The sequence below is a fragment of the Lissotriton helveticus genome, chromosome 10 (assembly GCF_964261635.1).
Source record: "Lissotriton helveticus chromosome 10, aLisHel1.1, whole genome shotgun sequence".
Classification (NCBI taxonomy): Eukaryota; Metazoa; Chordata; class Amphibia; order Caudata; family Salamandridae; genus Lissotriton; species Lissotriton helveticus.
The window spans coordinates 91663640-91685891 of NC_136071.1; the positions used below are offsets into that span (position 1 = coordinate 91663640).

General features: G+C 49.3%; 1 protein-coding gene across 1 annotated transcript in view; it reads right to left on the reverse strand.

Moving 5' to 3' along the window:
• The window catches only part of E4F1 (E4F transcription factor 1), a 213464-nt gene that overhangs the window by 106935 nt on the left and 84277 nt on the right, over positions 1–22252 (reverse strand). Inside the window, exon 4 of the mRNA XM_078664834.1 lies at positions 21599–21777. Within this exon, the coding sequence (XP_078520960.1) occupies positions 21599–21777 (179 nt within the window). The remainder of the gene's footprint in view (positions 1–21598; positions 21778–22252) is intronic.

The following is a 22252-nucleotide window of genomic DNA, read 5'->3' on the forward strand; positions in this document are numbered from 1 at the left end:
CCCTCGAGGTCTCGTCACACCCACGGATCACAGCTGGGCTGATGATGTAGGTTGAGGTCAGAGGTGCCAGGGAAGCCGGTTCTCGTCGTGCTGGAGCAGTCTTGATCCGAAGGAGAGACTGGCAACAAACCGCGATACTTGGTTGGTGCCTGCTGCTGCAGGGTGACTACTCCTTAGTCACAAGGGAGAAATCTTGAGAAGAGTCTTGAGTTCCTTCTTGCAGAAAGTAGTTTCAGGATTCAAAGATGATCTAGTTTGGAAGGGGGCCAGCTCCTGCCTTTATCCTGAAAAAGGGGGCTGGCACGCGACTAAGTCCTGCCCTATGGGTGGGACCAGGAGGGGGGTGGTTACACCCCTCTCCCTTGGCGGGCTTTCCCCAGGACAGGGGCTGGTGTGCCCCTGGAACTGGTTCTAGCCGGCCTATGCACAGTGAGCACCGGGGTGCCACTTGCAGTCACCTTCCTATAAAGCCCTGCCTACCTAGGATACACAAAATCCTGTCTGGGACGGTGCTGGCACCGCCCCTGACAGGAAACCCTTTGTCCTGGTCTTCTGCTCTGGGAGGACTCCCAGCAGCAGGAGGGCAGACTTGTGCCTCGGTGGCAGCATCCATTTTGTGGAGCTAAGGCTATGTCTGACTTTAACCGGGGTTACAGGTTACATACATGTCGTGTCCCTCTAGAAGGGTGGAATGCTAACCCCGTCGCCAGAATTGGCGAGGGGTTAGTATTCCAATTCGTATGACACCTTACTCGACATGTTTTGATAAAGCGATACCAGAGTTGGCATATAACCGCGAGGATTATAATGCACTTAAGAGTATATGGTATGCGATATCATGGAAACGGCTAAGGGATGGATCCCGAAAGCCGCAGACAGGCTCAGCTCATGCCAGAGCACTATCTCACACGATTCCAAGCACTCTGCCTTCCGGATTGTCAAGGCCTGCCATAGGAGTGACTGATAGGAGATCTGTGTGCCCATTTAGGTTTAGATATAGGTATACTATATCTAAAGCAAAGGGTGATTACACCACCTTGCCCCAGCTGTCGTGCAGCCAGTTGTGTCAGATTTGGATGGCCACCCAGGGGTGGCATAATACATGCTGCAGCCCCTGGTAGGCCCTGGGTACACCTATGCCCTGGGTACCTAAGGTATACTGTACAGGGACTGATAAGGTGACTCAGTATCCAATTGGATATGTACCTAGGGTACATGGAATCCATTTTAACAGAGAGAGCAGTGGGCCTGAGGTCCTGAATAGCAGGGCCTCAGGTCAACTAAGTCAGAAAACCAGCAAAACACCAGGCAAAAAGTTGGGGGCAACCATAGTCAGGGATCTACCTTCCTACATAACCCCCCCCCCCAAACGAAAGGAGATAGGCAATATAGGCTTACCTGTCAAGGATAGCCTTAAGTGGCCATATAAGGAAGTACCAGCACTGGCATGGTTACCCCCTATCTCATGGTCCACTAAGCAATCCCTCACCCTAAGGGTATCTGAGTCGAGTCAAGTCAAGTCAGAGAATTTATATAGCGCACTACCTACCCATAGGGTCTCAAGGCGCTTAGAAAGGGGAGGAGGATTATTTGTCAAATATCCATGTTTTAAGTTGTTTTCTGAATGCTAGGTGGTTCTGGGTGAGGCGAAGGTAGGCGGGGAGTGAGTTCCATGTTTTAGCAGCCAGGTATGAGAAGGATCTGCCTCCCATGGTGGTCCTGTTGATGCGAGGTACAGTGGCGAGGGCTTGGTTGGAAGAACGTAGTTGGCGGGAGGGGGTGTAGAAGGACAGTCGTGAGTTGAGGCATTCTGGTCCGATGTCGTAGAGTGATTTGTGTGCGTGAGTTAGCAGTCGGAAAGTGATTCTCTTATTGACGGGTAGCCAGTGGAGGTCTTTCAGGTGACCGGAGATGTGTTCGTTGCGCGGGATGTCTAATATGATCCTGGCTGAGGCGTTTTGGATTCGTTGGAGTTTCTTCTGTAGTTTAGCGGTAGTACCTGCGTAGAGGGTGTTTCCGTAGTCCAGTCGGCTCGTGACTAATGCATGGGTGACTGTTTTCCTTGTTTCGGTGGGGATCCAGCGAAATGTTTTTCTGAGCATGCGAAGAATGTTGAAGCAGGATGAGGATACGGCGCTGATTTGTCTGTTCATTGAGAGTGAAGAATCCAGGATGACGCCAAGGTTCCGTGCGTGGTCTGTCGGGATGGGTGCTTTTCCAAGGGCTTCCGGCCACCAGGAGTCGTCCCATGCAGAGGGGGATGTACCTAAGATGAGGACTTCTGTTTTGTCTGAGTTCAGTTTCAGACGGCTTTGTTTCATCCAATCGGCAACTTCTTTCATTCCTTCGTGTAGGTTAGTTTTGGCGGTGCTGGGGTCATTGGTGAGAGAAAGGATAAGTTGAGTGTCATCCGCGTAAGAGATGATGTTGAGGTTGTGTTGGCGGGCGATGGTCGCGAGGGGGCTCATGTAAACGTTGAAGAGGGTGGGGCTGAGTGAGGATCCTTGAGGTACGCCACAGATGACTTCAGTGGCCTCGGACTTGAATGGTGGGAGGCGGACTCTCTGGGTTCTTCCGGAGAGGAATGAGGTGATCCATTCAAGTGCTTTTCCTTGTATTCCGATGTTATTGAGGCGTTGTAACAGGGGGCTGTGGCAGACTGTGTCGAATGCTGCCGAGAGGTCGAGGAGGATGAGGGCGACTGTGTCTCCATTGTCCAATAGAGTTCGAATGTCGTCTGTTGCTGCGATGAGGGCGGTCTCAGTGCTGTGTTTTGCTCGGAAGCCAGATTGTGAGGAGTCGAGGGATTTGTTGGCTTCGAGGAAAGCGGCGAGCTGGTTGTTGACAGCTTTCTCGATGACTTTGGTTGGGAATGGGAGGAGCGAAATGGGGCGGTAGTTTTTGAGTTCGGTGGGGTCTGCTGTGGGTTTTTTCAGAAGGGCGGTGAGTTCAGCGTGTTTCCAATTTTCCGGGAAGGTGGCGGAGTTGAAGGAGCAGTTGATGACGTCTCGGAGGTGCGGTGCTATGACGGAGTCTGCTTTGTTGAAGATGTGATGAGGACAAGGGTCTGTGGGGGAACCTGAGTGGATGGAATTCATCAGGCGGATGGTGTCCTCAGTGGAGATTGGGTTCCAGTCGTTGAGGGTGTTCACGGGGGGAGAATGTTCAGCAAATGGTTGGGTTGGTTGGTTTCCGGGTTCGTTGTTGAAGCTGTTGTGGATGTCTGCAATCTTGTTGTGGAAGAATGAGGCTAGGGAGTCGCAGAGGGCTTGAGAGGGGGTGATGTCGTTGGAGTTGGCCGGGGGGTTGGAAAATTCTTTGACGATGTTGAAAAGTTCCTTGCTGTTGTGGGCGTTGTTGTCGAGTCGGTCCTTGAATGCTGTTTTCTTGGCCTTTCGGATTAGTTGGTGGTGAGTGCGGGTGGCGTTTTTGAAGGCGTCCTTGGTGCTAGTGGATGGGTCTTTTTTCCAGGCCTTTTCAAGGGAGCGGCAGAGTTTCTTGGACTTCTTAAGATCATCGTTGAACTATGAGGCCTTCTTGCTGCCAGGTTTGCTTTGACGTTTTTTCAGTGGTGCTAGGGTGTCGGCGGTGTTGGATAGCCATAGGGTGAGGTTGGCGGCGGCTTGGTTTGGGTTGGAAGAGTGGGCTGGTGTGTTTAGGAGGAGCGATGCGGAGATCTGGTCGGTGGTGATCTTGTTCCAATTTCTTTGCAGAGTTGGTTGGAGGTGGTTGGTGGGTTTTGGCTTGTTGTAGGTGAAGTGAACGCAGCTGTGGTCAGTCCAGAGGAGGTCCGTGGTGTGGCTGAAGGAGACATGGTTGCTGGAGGTGAAGATGGGGTAGAGTGTGTGACCTGCGATGTGGGTGGGGGAAGTGACTAGTTGTTTAAGTCCGAGGTTGGCGAGGTTGTCCAGCAGGGTGGTGGTGTTGCAGTCGTTGGTCTTTTCAAGGTGAAAGTTGAGGTCTCCCAGAAGGATGTAGTCTTTGGAGGGGAGCGCGTGTGGAGTGATGAAGTCCGTGATGTCCTCACTGAATTTTGCGCGGGGTCCTGGTGGTCTGTAGAGGAGGGTGCCTCTGAGTGTGGTCTTGGGGTCGATGTGGATCTGGAAGTGAAGGTGTTCGGAGTTGGCGAGGTTGGCGTCAGAGCTGGTTGAGATGCGGATAGATTTCTTATGGACGATAGCTATGCCTCCTCCTGTGTGGCTGGTACGGTCCTTGCGTGTGATCTTATATTCTTCAGGGATGGCAATGGTGATGTCTGGGGCGGAGGAAGCGTTCATCCATGTTTCCGTTAGGAAGGCGACGTCTGGAGAGATGGTGTCTAGTAGGTTCCATAGGTCAATGGCGTGCCTGTGGACCGAGCGGGTGCTGAGGGTCTCCACCATAGGGAATCTCTACCTGTGGTGTGTTTTGGCAAAGTAGAAGGCTGGTGCTGAAAGGGAGTACTGAAGTGAGGCTCCACTAATTTTGGACTCAGCTTCCTCCAATCACTATCCACCATAGAGGCCTTTCTTTCCAAGACTGAGTTGTTTTGGGCTCTCAGGGTCAACCTCTGGCTACCTACAGCTGGAGGTTGGGTCCCTCTGTTTGGCTTACTGGAGGGACAGGTCAGGTCTGGGGCCCTAAGGTCCCAAGTTTGGCTGTGCCCAACAGTGTCCATCTGTGGGAGGTCCCTAACTAAATTTAAGGGGGATCCCTCAGGAGTTTGTTTTATTTTCACTTGGCTAGGACTACTAGCTTCAGTGCCCTTAATCTGCTGATTGGGGAATTCTTTTGGACAGGGGGCCCTTTGGGGTCCAACACTGGCCTCCCTGACCTCTACAGCCCTGGGCTGACTGAGGCAGGGTAGAGAGGGGCAGGTTACCTGCTCCAGACTGGGTCCCACCTTGGAAGGGTCCCCTGACATCAGGGGTTCTGCCAGGCTAGGCCTGACTACCTCTGGGGCAGTTTCTTCACAAGGGGTCAGATCAGTTCCCTGAGGAGGCTGAACCTTTCCTAAAGTCTGGTGGGAGGGAGATTTCTCTTCCTCCTCAATGCTCTCTGTCTGAGTGGAGTGATCCATAGTTTCAGGCTTCACAACACTATTATCTGTCTGAGTTTGAGCTGTGGCCATCACAACTCTCCCAACCTTTTCAGGAGGGGGCTCAGTTTGGGTATGGGCTGTTACCAACACAGCCTTGACAACCTGTTCTGGGAAGGAAGTTGTCTGAGATTGGGCTGTGACTGGCACAGCCCTCCTGGCCTGTTCAGGGAGGATATCTTGGACTGGGGCTGTGGCTATCACTGCCCCACTAACCTTACCATGGATGTTTACCATTTTAGAATGGGTTTCTTGCTCTACTTCAGCCCAGGCTGAGAGCTCTAAATCATTCCCCAGTAGGCAATCTACAGGCAAGTTTGGTGACACTGCCACTCTCTTGTGGCCAGTGACACCTCCCCAGCTGAGATTGACCACTGCCATGGGATGATCTCTCAGTACTCCATCAATATTGGTCACCTGGTATGTGGCACCAGGTAAAAGTTGCCTTGAGGGTACTAGACTCTCAGTCACCATGGTGATGCTAGCCCCTGTGTCTCTGTAGGCCTCAACTTTTATACCATTGATGAGGGGCTCCTCTCTGTACTTGCCCAAAGTGTTGGGACAAGTTGTGAAGTTGGCAAACCCCATGCCAGTCTCACAGACAAGAGTATCTAAGTTTGGGGACCTGGTTAGGCCAGAGTCCCCAGGAACTCCCAAAGTAAATGCACCCAAATTCTTGGGGGCACTCCCACCACCTGGGGGATTACTACTAGTAGTAACAGGAGGTTTGGGAATGTTACTTGGGGGTATGTTCTCCTTATTTTTGTTCTTTGGGCAACTGCTGTCAGTTTTCAAATGACCCACCTGTTTACAGGGATAACAATAAGGTTTCTTCTGGGCATTGGAAGGATTCTGGGACCCACCGCCCTCAGAGGATTTTTGGGGCCCTGATGTGGTTTGATCTGCAGATTTATTCCCACCCTTCTCTTGAGGCTTGGTTGATTCCTTTTTCTGGTCACCACCTTGGTTCTTAGGCCTAATCCTGGTTCTGACCCATTTGTCTGCCCTCTTACCCAATTCTTGTGGAGAGGTCAGATCAGAGTCTACCAGGTGCTGGTGTAATAACTGGTTCTGACAATTATTTAAGACTTGCTCTCTCATAATAAGATTATACAATCCTGTGAAGTCAGTAACCTTGCTACCCAGTAGCCAGCCTTCCAAAGCCTTAGTGGCACAATCAACAAAGTCAGCCCAATCCTGAGACTGAGTTTTCTGGGTATCCCTGAACAGCAACCTGTACTGCTCAGTGGTTAAGCCAAACCCATCAACCAGTGTATTTTTCAGGACTTGGTAATTGTTAGCATCCTCAACTCTAGTAGTGAGGAGCTTATCTCTACCTTTGCCATCAAAGGAGAGCCACAGTATAGCTGCCCACTGACTTTGGGGGATGCACTGTACAGTGCAGGCCCTCTCCAAAGCAGCCATCCATTTCTGGATGTCATCCCCTTGTTTAAAGGGGGGCACTATCTTTGTCAGGTGTTTAGTATCTAAAGCCTTCTCTTTTTCTCTTGGGAGATTGCTGCCACCAGTGGGAGCTAACCCACTCATCTGCTGCTCTCTTGCAAAGGCAAGCTTCTCTTTGGCCAGGGCAAGTTCTTCCCTTTCAATCCTCAGAGTAGCCAGTCTCATCCTAGCTTCATGCTCCATTCTCTGATGGGAAGTCAATCTCCTCTGTGGAGAGTTCCTTCTCCTCTGAGAAGAGGCATTAGAGTGCAGAGATCTATTGGAGTCCCTAGAAAGAGATCTATCTCTCCTAACCCCAAGGTTAGGCCTACTTAGGGTCAGTACTGGGGGTCCCCCAGATCCTAGCCCAAGCAAGTCTAAGTTGGCCCTAGTTAGCCTTCTGACTACCTCAAGACCTTTGTCTACCTCATCCCCAGAGAGCTCCTCGAGTTCCTCCTCCTCAACTGCATTGTCAGTGTTGTGGAGGTCTGGATCCCCAGAGGTACCCTCTAAGGCTGGCATATTCCCATCTAGCTGAGAAATCTTTCTCGCATAATAGGTCTCTAAGAGACCTATCAGAAAGGGAATGGTGGGGTTAGACCCCTGTTTCAGTTTCCTGGAAGTACACACTTGTCTCATCTCCTGGAAACTGAGAGCTGCATATCTTGAAGTGACCTGTGGAGGGTCAATGCTTACCAGGGGAGTCTCAGGGGACTCTCCATGGTTAGACATGATTTTCTAGTGAGGTGTAAGTGGTGCACTTACCTACACTATTTGTTTGCCTACTGATCCCTTGCTAGAGTTGTAGTTTAGGGTGTGCTAGGCCCTAGGAGCTACAACAGCTGGTTCAGTAGAACTTAGAGTATTCTAAGCAAGTTATATGTACCTTTAGTACTTATGTGATCTTTCAAATGATATTCTTAGGATTTGTGTGGTAAAACAACAGCAAGCTCAAATCCCACCGCTGCCACCAATGTGAGAAGTTGGCCTGATATATAATGTTCACTATTCTAGTGAGCACTTTGTATCAGTCCAAACAACCCTTATTGATGATTGGTTGTAAGTCAACCTTATAGACCAGCTATCCTAGTAGCATGGATACGAGCAGTCTAAGGCTAAACTCTAGAGGGCGTGTTAAGCCAGCTGTTTTACCATCACAATACCCCTTGAACACCAAGTGAAAGGACACCACACAAGTTGTTATGAAAATAAACGTATATTTATTTCTAACAAGACTACCCTGAACTCTTTATGAGTCAGGGAGCTAAGCACACAACAAAACTCTTAAGAAAATACTTCAAGTCGCACAATTTACACAAATGCCCGAGGGGCACGAAAAACCATATACTATACAAGTGGAATGCGAAATTACTAGCAGGTAAGTACTACTCTCATAGGCTTTGGGATCCTAGGACTGGACTACTGAACCTTTAGATTACTAGCAGGAGACCTAGGGACGTCGTGTGCAGAGTGGGAACTCTCACGCGTAATGCGGAGCAAAGTCTATGGATCCTAGTAAATGCAAAGTTAGTGTTTTTGGGCGAACCTGACTAGGTAGGTCAAAAACGAAAGTGGTTCTGGACACTTAGAGAGTTGGTCTACGCTGGAGCACCGGAGTACTCGGTTTACCTAGCCCAGGGGCTGCGGCTGCATAGGGTTCAAATGTTGTCGGGTTTCTTCGTTGATGAACCAGGAGCCTGAAGAAAGAAGTTGCTGGCAGGCGACCAGTGAAGAGAGTTCGTGGAGATCCAAGCCTGGATCAGTGAAGAGGAAGACCTGAAAGCAGAGGGGACCAAGTTCTGAATCACTAGCCAGTGATTAGATGGGCACCAGAGTGGCACCGGGCGAAGTCACCTCGACCAGGTGAGTGGGCGCTGCTGGGCTCTGCAGTCTCTCGGACCAGGAGGCGTTGTCGGCGACCAGGATGGAGGTGCGAGCTGTCCCACGAAGGTCTCTGCTGTCGACGTCGCTGGACCCAGGATTGGGCAACAAGTCTTGGCAAATGCAAGGCCCACGCGGTGGACCTATAATGGCGTCTTGAGTGGACCAGGAGGGTCCAGGGCGCTCCTCTGTTGGAGGGGAGCACGGGCTAGTCTGGAGCAACCAGACCAGCAGTGTTAGTTGTCGTGGAGCGTCGTGAGGGAGTCACTAGCCAACGGGCAAGTGACCTGGACAACGCGGTGAGCAGCAAAGAGCAGAAGGGCCCCACGCAGATCTCGTGGATGCAGGGGGGCTGGACTTCGGTGCTGGAGCTGCTCAGGGTCGGGGCTTCTCTTACCCCAAAGCACTCAGTCGAGGGTCACTCGGGAGTCGTGCTGGACAAGCGTTGTGCAGTTCTGAAGATGGCCGGTCCCTCGAGGTCTCGTCACACCCACGGATCACAGCTGGGCTGATGATGTAGGTTGAGGTCAGAGGTGCCAGGGAAGCCGGTTCTCGTCGTGCTGGAGCAGTCTTGATCCGAAGGAGAGACTGGCAACAAACCGCGATACTTGGTTGGTGCCTGCTGCTGCAGGGTGACTACTCCTTAGTCACAAAGGAGAAATCTTGAGAAGAGTCTTGAGTTCCTTCTTGCAGAAAGTAGTTTCAGGATTCAAAGATGATCTAGTTTGGAAGGGGGCCAGCTCCTGCCTTTATCCTGAAAAAGGGGGCTGGCACGCGACTAAGTCCTGCCCTATGGGTGGGACCAGGAGGGGGGTGGTTACACCCCTCTCCCTTGGCGGGCTTTCCCCAGGACAGGGGCTGGTGTGCCCCTGGAACTGGTTCTAGCCGGCCTATGCACAGTGAGCACCGGGGTGCCACTTGCAGTCACCTTCCTATAAAGCCCTGCCTACCTAGGATACACAAAATCCTGTCTGGGACGGTGCTGGCACCGCCCCTGACAGGAAACCCTTTGTCCTTGTCTTCTGCTCTGGGAGGACTCCCAGCAGCAGGAGGGCAGACTTGTGTCTCGGTGGCAGCATCCATTTTGTGGAGCTAAGGCTCTGTCTAACTTTAACCGGGGTTACAGGTTACATACATGTCGTGTCCCTCTAGAAGGGTGGAATGCTAACCCCGTCGCCAGAATTGGCGAGGGGTTAGTATTCCAATTCGTATGACACCTTACTCGACATGTTTTGATAAAGCGATACCAGAGTTGGCATATAACCGCGAGGATTATAATGCACTTAAGAGTATATGGTATGCGATATCATGGAAACGGCTAAGGGATGGATCCCGAAAGCCGCAGACAGGCTCAGCTCATGCCAGAGCACTATCTCACACGATTCCAAGCACTCTGCCTTCAGGATTGTCAAGGCCTGCCATAGGAGTGACTGATAGGAGATCTGTGTGCCCATTTAGGTTTAGATATAGGTATACTATATCTAAAGCAAAGGGTGATTACACCACCTTGCCCCAGCTGTCGTGCAGCCAGTTGTGTCAGATTTGGATGGCCAGCCAGGGGTGGCATAATACATGCTGCAGCCCCTGGTAGGCCCTGGGTACACCTATGCCCTGGGTACCTAAGGTACACTGTACAGGGACTGATAAGGTGACTCAGTATCCAATTGGATATGTACCTAGGGTACATGGAATCCATTTTAACAGAGAGAGCAGTGGGCCTGAGGTCCTGAATAGCAGGGCCTCAGGTCAACTAAGTCAGAAAACCAGCAAAACACCAGGCAAAAAGTTGGGGACAACCATAGTCAGGGATCTACCTTCCTACAACAGGGATCTGGAAGAAGGAAGTCTGTGAAGGGCATTTCCTGTAGGCAGTCAAAGCAGCAAGATGAACCTTAATAGAGTGGACATTAAGGCCAGACTGCGCCAACTGTAGAAGATAAGGAAGGATGACATCTTCCTTGCATGTCGTCGGGTCATAGTTCTTCGACTTGCACCAGATACAAAACCTCTTCCACTTGTACGCATAAGAAGTCCTAGTGGAAGGTCTCTTAGACTCCTTCAGTATGTCCATACAATCTGCAGGAAGATTCAAATGGCCATATTGCACTACCTCAGGAGCCATGCTGCCAAACTCAAAGACGAGGGGTTGGGGTGCAACATCAGCCCCCCGAACTTCGTGAGAAGGTCCGGCCTGCACGGCAGCCGTATGTGAGGAAGGAGAGACCGGTGAAGCAGGTCCATGAACCACCACTGTCTGGGCCATTCCGGGGCAATCAGTATCATCCGCGCCCTGGACTGGGACAGCTTGATGAGAACTGTCGGAATCAGGGGAATGGGCGGAAAAGCGTACAGAAAGCTGTTCGACCAGTTGATCCATAACGCATTCCCCAGCGTCCCCGGCTGGTAGTACCTGGAGGCGAAGTCTCGGCATTTGCTGTTTTCGGCGGTGGCGAACAGATCTACGTCTGGAGTCCCCCACCTTGCGAAGACTTCTCCTAGTACTTCGTCATTTATGACCCATTCGTGGTTTTCCTGAATCAGTCTGCTCAGTGCGTCCGCCTGAACATTCTGCACACCTTGCAGATGTGCAGCCGTTATCGTCAGTCCTCGAGCCAGAAGCCAGTGCCAGATAGCCTGCGCCTCCTGCGACAGAGTGCGAGATCTCGAACCCCCCTGCTTGTTGAGGTAATACATCGTGGTCGTATTGTCCGTCTGTACAAGCAGAGAGTCTGTCTGGAAGGACGGATGAAAGGCCTTCAGTGCCAAGTGAACAGCTCTGAGTTCCAGGAAATTGATGTGGTACGTAGACTCCGTCGGGGACCACGACCCCTGAATCTGTAGGTCTCCGGAGTGCGCTCCCCATCCCTGGAGAGAAGCATCCATCACGATAGTCTGAGTGGGAATGTCCTTGTGGAAGGGAACCCCTCTGAGGAAATTCTCCGCTGAACACCACCACTTCAGAGACTGAATAGCATGCTGAGACAGTTGTATCTTGTCGTCCCAAGATCCTTTCTTCTGATCCCACTGATCCTCCAAGCACTCCTGCAGCGGTCTCATGTGCAGCCGTGCATGTGGCGTCAGGAAGATACAGGAGGCCATCGATCCCAGTAGAGAAGACACCGTCCTCACTGTCGTGGATGGAGTGGTCATAAGAGCCTGAGCCTTCCGAAGGAGTGATAATCGTCGCTCCTCCGAAGGAGACACGCTTGCTGACAGCATATCGATGGAGGCTCCCAAGTACTGAATGCACTGGACCTGAGTCGGGACAGACTTGGACATGTTGATGTGCAACCCCAATTTGTTCAAAAGAACGCAAGTCTTCTGGAAGTGAGCTTGCGCTTCCGCGAAGGAGGAGGCCTTGATCAACCAGTCGTCCAGGTAAGGGTAGACAAACACCTTGTTCTTCCTCAGGTGTGCCGCTACCACAGCCATGCACTTCGAGAACGTCCTCGGCGCAGACTTCAGTCCGAATGGCAGTACTGCGTATTGATAATGATTGGTGCCGACTCGGAACCGCAGGAACTTCCTGTGTTTGTGTGCAATGGGCACATGGAAGTACGCATCCTGGAGGTCTATGGCACACAGCCAGTCTCCCCGTTGCAGCAGAGGATAAATCTGATGCAACGACAGCATGCAAAATTTTTCTCTGCGAATCCATTTGTTTGCCTGTCGCAAATCCAGAATGGGCCTGAACTCGTTCTTGTCCTTTTTGCGAACCAGGAAGAACCGGGAGTACAGACCTCTTCCCCTTTGAGACAGAGGTACGTCTTCTATCGCCCTTTTCTTTAACAGGATATCGGCCTCCGCCTGGAGTTCTCGCAGTTGATACGGAGAGCCTACCGGAGGAATCGATGGAGGCGGGCTGGTGAACCGAAGACTGTATCCATTGCAAACAATATTCAGCACTCACTTGTCCTGAGTAATTTTTCTCCACTCTGCCAGAAAAGATTGAATGCTTCCCCCCCATCGGAGCGGGTAACAGTCGCAGGGGAAGTAAGTGCTCAGGGCCTAGACCCGGCCTGGCCTTTGGTCACTGGTGTCGACTGATGGCCGCCTCTGCCCCTCTGGCGCTTTTGGAACGGTCTTCTGAACTGCTGCTGTTGTTGTTGTTGCTGCTGTTGCCCAGAGGACTGGCCACGTCCCCTGCCCAACGAACCGCCGTTGGAACGGACGGTACGTCTTCTTCGTCTCCTTGGGTTTTTCCAAACCCACCGCTGTGAGAGTTTCGGCCTCCGCCTTCATGCGGGCCATTTCATCGTCAGCGTGCTTTCCAAAGAGGGTCTCGCCAGAGAATGGAAGGTTGGCGACCCTTTGTTGAGCGTCCGGTTTCAGAGACGTGAGACGCGGCCATGCATGTCTCCGTTGGTTGATTCCGTGACAGAAACCATGTGCCGCCAGCAGTGAAGAGTCAGCTGCAGCGCTGATGACTTGGTTTGCCACCAACATCCCTTCATTCAGCACCTCCTGAAAATCTTCCCGCTGGTCCCGCAGTAGAAGTTCCACAAATTGTTGAAGGGATTCCCAAAGGGCTCTGTCATACCGACCCAACAAGGCGGTGGCACTAGCAGCCTTCATTGAGGTCGCCGAAGTCCCACAAACTTTCCTCCCAGATGAATCAAACCACCTAGATTCCTTATCCGGTGGAACCGTTGAGGAAGGCGTGGTGGCGTGTTGTTTGCGCGCCGCCGTCACAATCACTGAATCCGGAGTGGGTTCCATCCTCAGAAATGCCGGGTCCGAGTCCGGAGCCCGGTACTTCTTCTGTAGTCTAGAGGGTGCTGCCCTAGTCACCGCCGGGGTGAGGAAAAGATCCGTGGCCGGTTCTTCCAGACCCGGCACCAGCGGCAACAGCGGTCGAGACAAGTGCTTCTGGTGTAGCGTCTCGAAGATGACTGAAGTCTTGGGAGTGTGCACCGTCAAGGTAATGCCCAATTTCGCTGCCCCACGTAACAGCACGTCCTGGAAGGACACCAGATCGTCAATCGGCAAAACCCTCGTATCCGGGGAATCTGACAAGGTCTGGGAGTAATCCCTGGTCCCCGACGACCTGGTCCGAGAACGAGATCTACACCTCCTGTGGCGCCGTCTGGAGCGTGTGGAGGACCTATGGCGCGAACATTCCCTCCTTCCGGAACGGGAGCGCGACCTCCCAGCACGTGGGCGCTCCACCGGCTTCCGTGGAGGCGTCTTCCGTGGCCTATCCCGGGGTTTCGGAGTTGGAGTCCCCTTGGGAGGCGTCGGAATCAGAGGCAATGACACCGACCTCGGCGGCCTTACCGGAGGTCTCTCAGGCAAAGGAGCCGGACCATGAGGAGGAAGTGAAGGCAGCGGAGATAGAGGCGGATTAACCGGAGGATCCTCCTTCGGTAAAGGTGGAGGAGTAGCAGGCCGTGGCGGCGTATATACCACCGAGTACACCGAGCCCGGTGACTTCTTCGGGGAAGGGACCTGTGATCCAGACCCTCCAGAGCGTGAGCGACGTCTCCGACGTCCTTCACCGTATCCAGCGTGACTTTCTGCGCCAGAATCTCTCCTGCGCCGCTTAGGGGAGGCTGAGCCCCTCAAGGACGCTGATCTTTTCCTGCTCGACGTCGAGCGCCGTTTTTCAGTCGCAGAACGTCGATCCCTCGACTCTGGCGTCGAACGCCCTCTCCTCGACGACGAGTGCTTCCTCCTCGACGCCGAACGTCGTCCCCTCGACGACGAACGGTCAGACCTCGACGTCGAGCGTCGACTCTTCTTCCCCGCCGACCGTTTCCTCCTCGACGTCGAGGATCCCCTCGACGGCGATCTGGTCGACGGCGACCGGCGGTGTCGCTTCGACGGCGAGCGCCGGTGCTTCCTTCGTCGACGGCGATGCTTCGACTCCGACGTAGACGCCGTCGGCGGAGATCTGGACGGCGGCCTACCCAGGCCTCTCAACGTCGATCTTTCACGCTTTCTCGACCCGGAGCCCCGGGGAGAAGGGGAACACAACGTCGTCATCCCTCTCGACGTCGTCGATGCAATCGACGTCGACGGAGACCGGGACCTTTTGCTGGTCTTCCTGCCTCTGGGGAGCCCCCCAGAGGCCTCAGCAGGGGCAGAGGGAGCCTTCCCAGCCTGCCCAGACCCACCTGCAGCCTGCAGTCATCTCTCCTCTAGGCCTTGGAGCCTAATCTTCAGCCTGTCTCTCTGGGTCCTAGTAGAGAAGGTCTGGCAGATGGCACAATCCTCAGGGACATGCTCTTCAAGGAGGCAAAGAATGCAGACGTCGTGTGGATCAGACTTGGCCTTCTTCCTTCCACATGCTGGGCACTTGTCGAACAAAGCAGGCATTTTAGATCCCTAAAAGCCTGAACAAACACACAGAAGTGAAAAGGAAGCACCAAGAATCAAATAAGAACACTTTTATTCAAAAAGTGAACAAACAAACTCCAATAAACCCTTGAACAAGGGAGAGCTCAATGCACAGGGTCCTGTAAGCAGGAGCCGGAAAAAAGAACTGAAAGTAAGTTGGACCTGCTATGCATTCTGGGATACTGGGAGAAAGTTCTGGAAGGTTCTCTTAAAGGCACAGTATCCTATTTAAACCACATAATGGCAGCCTATGGGGCTTGTCTGTCCAGGCCTTCCTCTCTATCATTTCTGAGGGGTTTTGTAGTAAAAGCAAGGGAAATCTGGACAGGCTTTGCGGTTTGTGGATTTTTTTGGTGGAATTTCTAGTTGAAGTACTGGACAGTGTAGCCTGTGGATATAGGCTGCATTATTTGTCTTTAAATTTTCTCTTACGTGTCTTTGCAGTTCTGCAATTTTTTGACAGCTTAAGAGATTATTTTTGATTGCCGGGGTCCTCGCACATGGGCGGGACTATTCACTAGATTATGACTATACACAGAGATCCCCTACTACAGAAATAGTACCGCAATAACAGTGACAGCAGTGAAAAGACCCTAATCAAGATAGAGCAATCAGTACTTGGTCCATGCTCCACACAAAAGATAAAGTAAGTGGAGCCACCAAGTGCTGGCCAATTGTGAGGCAAGAAATAAGACTGGCAATGAAGCAAACAATGGTAAGCAGTTGGTGGGCTCCAGGCCCCTAGTATGTACAAAAGTGTACTTTTTTGCCTGGTATCTGATACAATGTTGACAGAAGTGCACTAGGTTACTACTAACCAAGTCACAAGGGCCAGATAATTTGCTAAAACTGTACAATTGCATCCCCCTGTAAGTCCCTAGTACATGGCACCCCTGGTACCTAGGGCAAGGAGGCTAAAGCGAGCCCTTGGGGGCAGCAGCATGTATTGTGCCACCATAAGGGACCCCTCAGCACCAACATGCAACCTGCCATTGCAGGTTGCGTGCTATGGTGCAGAGAAAAGTGAAGACAACATGGAACACCCCCTGTGTGCCAGGCCAGCAGTACAGGTAAGTCGCCGTTACAGCAGGCCTTACAGTCCTAAGGCAGGGTGCACTATACTACATGTGTGGACGTATCTGCACAGGTAGATATGCCCATGTGATGTCCAAATTGAATCTTCGAATTTACAAGTAAACAAGCAAGCCATTTGGAGAACATGCTGGAAACTGGTGTTGAGTTCCCCAGCTGCATGATGGCTTCACTGAAAATAGAGATCTTTGATATCAGACATCTTGTATTAAATCTCACACTGATTCCAGTGATAGGTTTATTAATATATGCACCCAGAGGGCACCTTAGAGGTGCCCCTGATAACCTACTGACTATTAGTGTGCTGGCTGACTTGTGTAGACCAGCTTGCAGCATGGATACATTTCTGACCCCCTACAGGTGAGAGCTCACATTCTAGGAGGGCAGAAACAACGCCTGCTCCGGTTGGAGGTGCTGTCACCTACTCCAAGCAGGATCGCTAAGAGATCAGCATCTCAATGCAGGAGGCTTCAAAGGGCTCTGCCGCCTTTGATATGAGACCCAAAAGTTTACTAGACAGGGAAATGCCAAACCCTACCCCAGACCCATTTGGCACCAGGACATGTGGGAAAATTAGCTAGTCAGAAGGAGTGTTCCCCTCCCGGGCTAGTCCCACCCCTTAGGTGGGCTACCTGATGTGACACACATTTTAAAATTCCTCCATCTTACTTTTGGCTGAATTAGGAGGTCTGTGTTTTGCCCACTTCCCACAGGAAGTGGTCCTATAGAGGGTGTAGACATCCTGAAGGTATGTAGCCCATTGGCTACCACCTGTCACTCCCCTTAACGTCCGTAAATTGAGTATTTAGGTGGCATCGCTGACACAAGGACTTCGTTTCAACTGTTCGAGAAGAAGAGGACAAAAAAGAGCAAGGTGAAAAGTGAAAACTTGCTGAGGATTTTTGGTGCCAACTGCACAGTCTAGACAATCATGACCAGCAACTCATCCTGCAGCTGCCCAGCTTCTAAGAACCCCAGAAGACTGTCAGCCCTTTGCAGATTTCCCACAAACTCCTTTGAAGTAGAGGAGGTTCTTCCCTGCAGGCACCGAAAACGCAAAGTCCAGTTTACCGAGTTGGTGCTCTCCGGCCAGCCTGACGCAACAGCTTCTCAACACCAGGAACCTGTGCTCCTAAAGTTCAAATCTGTCCCCTCAGCAAGTGAGAAAACACCTGGACCAACCGAAGCCGCACAGGAACAATATCAGGGGTACCAGACCTGTGCAGCAAACGGAGCCCATGAGTCCAATCCGGACTGAAACTGCATAGGACGAGCAGTGATTGAGGGACGTCATCACTGCAGAGACTCACCTACGCGGTGGCCCACCTGTCCTGATTTTGCACCCTCAACCAGTGAGACAGACAACCGCAAACCCAAGGAAGCACAGAGCTCCGCCGACCTTTCCACTCTGCACCAGAGAACCCCAGCACGGGACCCTACAGACCGGCTGTGCCCTCTTGTTTCCAGGACCCTTGTGAAACGAGCCCCCGCCCCCCTGGTTGTGAGCTCCCGGACTTGTCCCCCTCTGCATGCAGCCGGTTTCTAGGTGGCCCACTCTTCTTTCCACCGGCATAGCAATCACAGCTACAAACCCGACCAACACCTCCGTACCCGGATGCCCCAGAGTAGGCAATGAGTAACTGCTGGTGGTACTTTGACATTGAACCTCTACAACCCTAAGTCCAGATGGAGACCCCCAGAAACCCCCTGTAAATAACAGTATGCAACATGTCAAGTCTCATAGGGAAGCACTGCTGTGTAAAGACTCATTTTAAGTGAACTGCTTACTTACCTGTGAAAATACATATTTTAAAAAAAGTACTCACCTGATAAGGTTCTTATCAAAATGAATATAAAAACACAATTTGTTTTCTAAATTGGTCTCGTAGTTATTCCAGTGTGTGTCTCACTTATTGCCTCTGTGAACACAACACATGCTTAGCACTGCCCACTGATAAGCCTATACTGCTCGCCCATACTACCACAAAAGCGAGCATTTGGGGCGTCATTTGTTACTCTGTAATTCCTTTGGGGGTTGACTGGACTACTTGCGTTTTGGTCATTGTATAGAGAGCCAACTTCCTACATTGTAGAACACAAAATCTCTAGCAGGCAAGAGTGCTTGAGCTGTTGCAGACGAGACCTAAACAATGTGTGACCACACAGAATGGGAAGGAGCGGAAACAACACAGGTGAGAGAGTAACAAGGAGAGAAGGAAGTGAGGAACATGGAGCAGGAGGTGGAGAAGCACACCGGGGCTAACACAGCACATAAGGGGTGAGGTAGAAGCACATGGATGAGAGTAACATTGGAGAGGTTAAAGTATACGAGGGAGATAGCTGGAACACACATGCACTCCCATGGAGTGCTTAACCAAAACGGAAAAAAAAGTTGTGCTTGAAAAGTAAGCAGTAGAAGCCCAAATAATGAGGCCCTGCTCCAGGAGCGAGACAAAACATAAGAGGAAGGAAAGCCCACACAAGCAGATGAATAAAAATTAAGCAAACAAGAACGACAAAGCCAACCAATGGTAACCAATGGGAGGGCTCTAAACTAACTGAAAGCGGACAACAGGTCTTTTCTGAAACAGAGAAAGAGACAGCTTGTGCTGTCTGGTAGGAGAGACCCAAAAAGTAACTGGTGACGCCATGCAAACAATCGGGAAAGGTGGAGAGCTACATAAGACTCATTTGTGCATTATACCTGCATACAAAGTTGTACATTAACAGCTGTTAGAGCAATCTCTCGTGCTGCCACTTAAGAACCCACCTATTAATTAATTTCCTATTTCTTTTTTTTGAGTTTTAAATTCCTTTATTAAACAACCGTCAGCAGAGTACAAGTGACGCAATTATAAGGTACAGCAAATTACATTAGCATCGTGCAAGGATTAATACATTTGAAGATTTACGACACATGAAATGCAGACAACAATAGAGCAGCATAACACATATTGGGCGTGTGGTGACAATAGAGGAAGCAGGGCACATTGCGCAGTGTATGATGGTATATGTAGCCATACAGTGCTGTGTCCCCCACCCCAGGAATCACAAGAGTGGCGAGGTTATCTCTGGAGCACCCGCCACGGCCTAGGAATCAACAGAGAGGCTGTTCCAGCAAATAGGACTGCAGTGGGCCCCACATATCTCGGGGTCGTGAAGAGCAAGGTAATAAGTCAGCATATGTGCAAAGTTGGTCTTGTCAAAGGATCATATCACCCAACCATCCCTTAAATTTAGGCGCACAGCCTCCTATTTCGAAGTTCATCCTATTATACAAAATCAATGTGCTTGTTGGCACACTAGTTGCTCTGATTCTTCAAATACCAAATAGTTCACAATAACTTCCTATGTTGATTTAGACCATACAGACTAGAGAGGCCACAAATATGAGGCAGTGGCCATCTTAAATGCCCGCCTACAAAAGAGCAGATTTTTGGAATCAGACAATGGCACTGGGTATTGAAAGCAGGAACAGTACCAAGCCAGTAACTTGATTTTTTCATTAAATGGTAAGACAGAGTGAAATTCTAAGACTGGAGATAAATATTGGTTCTATACAGTTGACTGACGCCATAACATATATATTTATTTATGAGGCTTGTGGAATAAATCACACAGGGAACAGTCCTTTGATCAGAATGGAGCTGAAATCCAAAATACGATATTCTGATGTACTGATTAACACATTTTCTTTTGAGGCATGTGCATATATATTTTTAATTAAGAGTGTATAGAAATTAAAAGTACATAAACATTATAGGCAAACTAACTGATATTAAGACACTGCTGAGCTAAGATACTTTATTACTAATGAAATCAGGAGAGAGAACAACTTGATATGATGCACTGTGCAAGTGTTGATGCATTTAATTTAACAATGGTCCTGAATATGGCGTTCAGTTAGATGTACTGTAATGATGCACTTTCTTGAGGTATTCATTGATTATGTATGGAACGATAAATAAATGTGATTAGAATTAAATTTGCACAATGCTACATAAGTAATGTAAACATGACATGGAGCAAATGAAAATACCAAGACACTGAGTAGCCAAAGATATTATGTAAAGTGAATTTCGTCTGCATCTAACAACTGTTTATCAGGTATCACAGCCCCAATAACTCCAATAGTAGGTAAATAGCAAAGTTTGCGTAAGATGATTTGTGTACTACAGAAGTAAGGTGTACCTGGGGAATGCAAAGTATTAAAAGCTGTAGCTGGTGCTACATATAGTACACATTCTTTTACACTGTATTAAGGATCCAAGCTAATTCAGAAACTGTTTTAAGCTGCAAGAGTACTAATTATTGCCTATGAGTAAGTGATTTGTTGTGCTTGTTTTTGTTTCCTTTTTGTTTTATTTACAATACATTTGATATAACACGATATTTCTAACATTTCCAAGAATCAGCATAGTACCATGGAGGGGGTTCAAATAAGGAATCTGGAGAAGTGAATATCCAAGAATTAAAAGTTTTAAACTTGCGCTTAGGAGAATGCCCTTATGTCAAAAACCTTATTAGATGTTACACCCAACCCGAAATGATCATTTAAGACCCTTCACACAATACTGACACTCATTTAAATATGTAATTAAAACAAAGGTATTGGTTGCCAGAAATCTTAGGTATCATTTTAATTGACAGGAGGGGAGTTAACAAATTAACGGTACAAAAATATTTGCCTGTCCCGATCAACCCTCCAAAAGTAGAATTTCTCATTCATCTGATATTATGAACCTTGGAGGTCAGATAGGCATAAAAAGCATCGGCAGTGGATGCAGCTGTGGCCAGTGCTCATTAACACGATCAATTGACTACTTTTATATGGATCACCTGTACTCTTGGGTAATCTTAAACATCAGGCTACATAAGCTACTTCACAATTCTGTACAAGAATGTCTTTACGTACAATAATCTATCTAACTATCCTAAATTGGTTCTAGTTTGGTCTAACATCTCTTTCAGCTCGGGCAGATCAAACAGCGAACATATTTGCCCCTCACTACAGTCCAAGGAGGGTTCTCTTAAAAAAAAAAACACAGAAGAAAATCAAAAGTGGATATCACCAAGGCACTATGGCTGTTTCTAATCACAAAAGCCCAAATGGAGTGTAGAAATGATCAGATGCGTGACATTTCTTTATGAAACAGCCAATAATTCACTCAGCATACAGTAAATTAGAAGGCATGCAGATTCCATTTGGCCTTCAGAAATAGGCACCTAAGTTGCATTTTTAAAGAAATTTGTGAACTTAAAAAAAATTATGAAATAAAAGAAGGATATAAAGGAATGTGGCTGCAGGTCTAAACTGACCTTCACAAAGGTCCAGGCACAGCGCAGAGTGGGTATGTCAGATTAATGTAGCATATCATAAAAGGCATCCAGACGTTCTCTGGAAAAAACATAGCTAAAAGATAATTAAGGTTTAGAAAAGGGGAAAAGAAATCACCACTTAAGGAGTGCATCGAACACCCTAGTGTATGCTCTTGCCTCCTTTTGCTCTTAGTAGACCCATTATTTAATTTATGTGAATTTGGCAAAAGGTTGTACAAAGCATGGGAGGGGGCATGAGTGATTTAATGCGCTCCATGCCGCAACTGGCAAGTTTCATTTTCTTTTATATTACTAAACTTAAAGCGGTACTTCAAATTGTGCTACCAATGGATTTGATTTTTCATTGATAATTTATGTTTGTTTCATCAAGCCACATATAATCATGATCAACATCTAAATTACACCATTTGGGTAACTATTTCTTACCGTTTTAAATGTTTTGTGGCACACCTCACAAACATATCGGCCCTCCTCATTGAGGCGCAGCTTCTTTGCCTTAATGTCCGTTTCGTCTTCAACGCCATCCCCTCCATCATTGGAATCTTCCACCTGGACTTCGAAAACATGCTCTTGGGAGGAAATTCCCTGATCAGTTGTGCGGCAGCCTACACAAAAAATCAACCATTTGAAAATTTTGAGTTTAAAAGTCAAAAAGCATTGCAACAGTACACCGCAGATACCCTAGAATAACTCAAACAAAGCAGGCACAAATGTGGAGCCTGTGAAAGTAATTCTCGTAAGGCACCGTAGGAAAGGTTAAGAAAAAGTTACTTACCTGTAATTAGAGGTCACAGTTGTTGAGACAATCATCACATTCTTAACTGCTGGTTTATTTCTGTGGGTCCAAGGGGATCCTAAAATACATTTGTATTCTTTTAAAACCTTATTGAAACAAAAACCTGTGATGTCTATTTGTATTTCAATTAAAAGCACAAACATTGCCTGAGACTATAGCTTTCAGGATACCAACCCTTCAGCATCTAGAATACTGTGCATCAACCCAATAGGCTGTGTTCTGTTTAGAGCTCCATGAAAGATATAACTACATCTCTTATATAACAGATGTTGCATGGGTTGGCT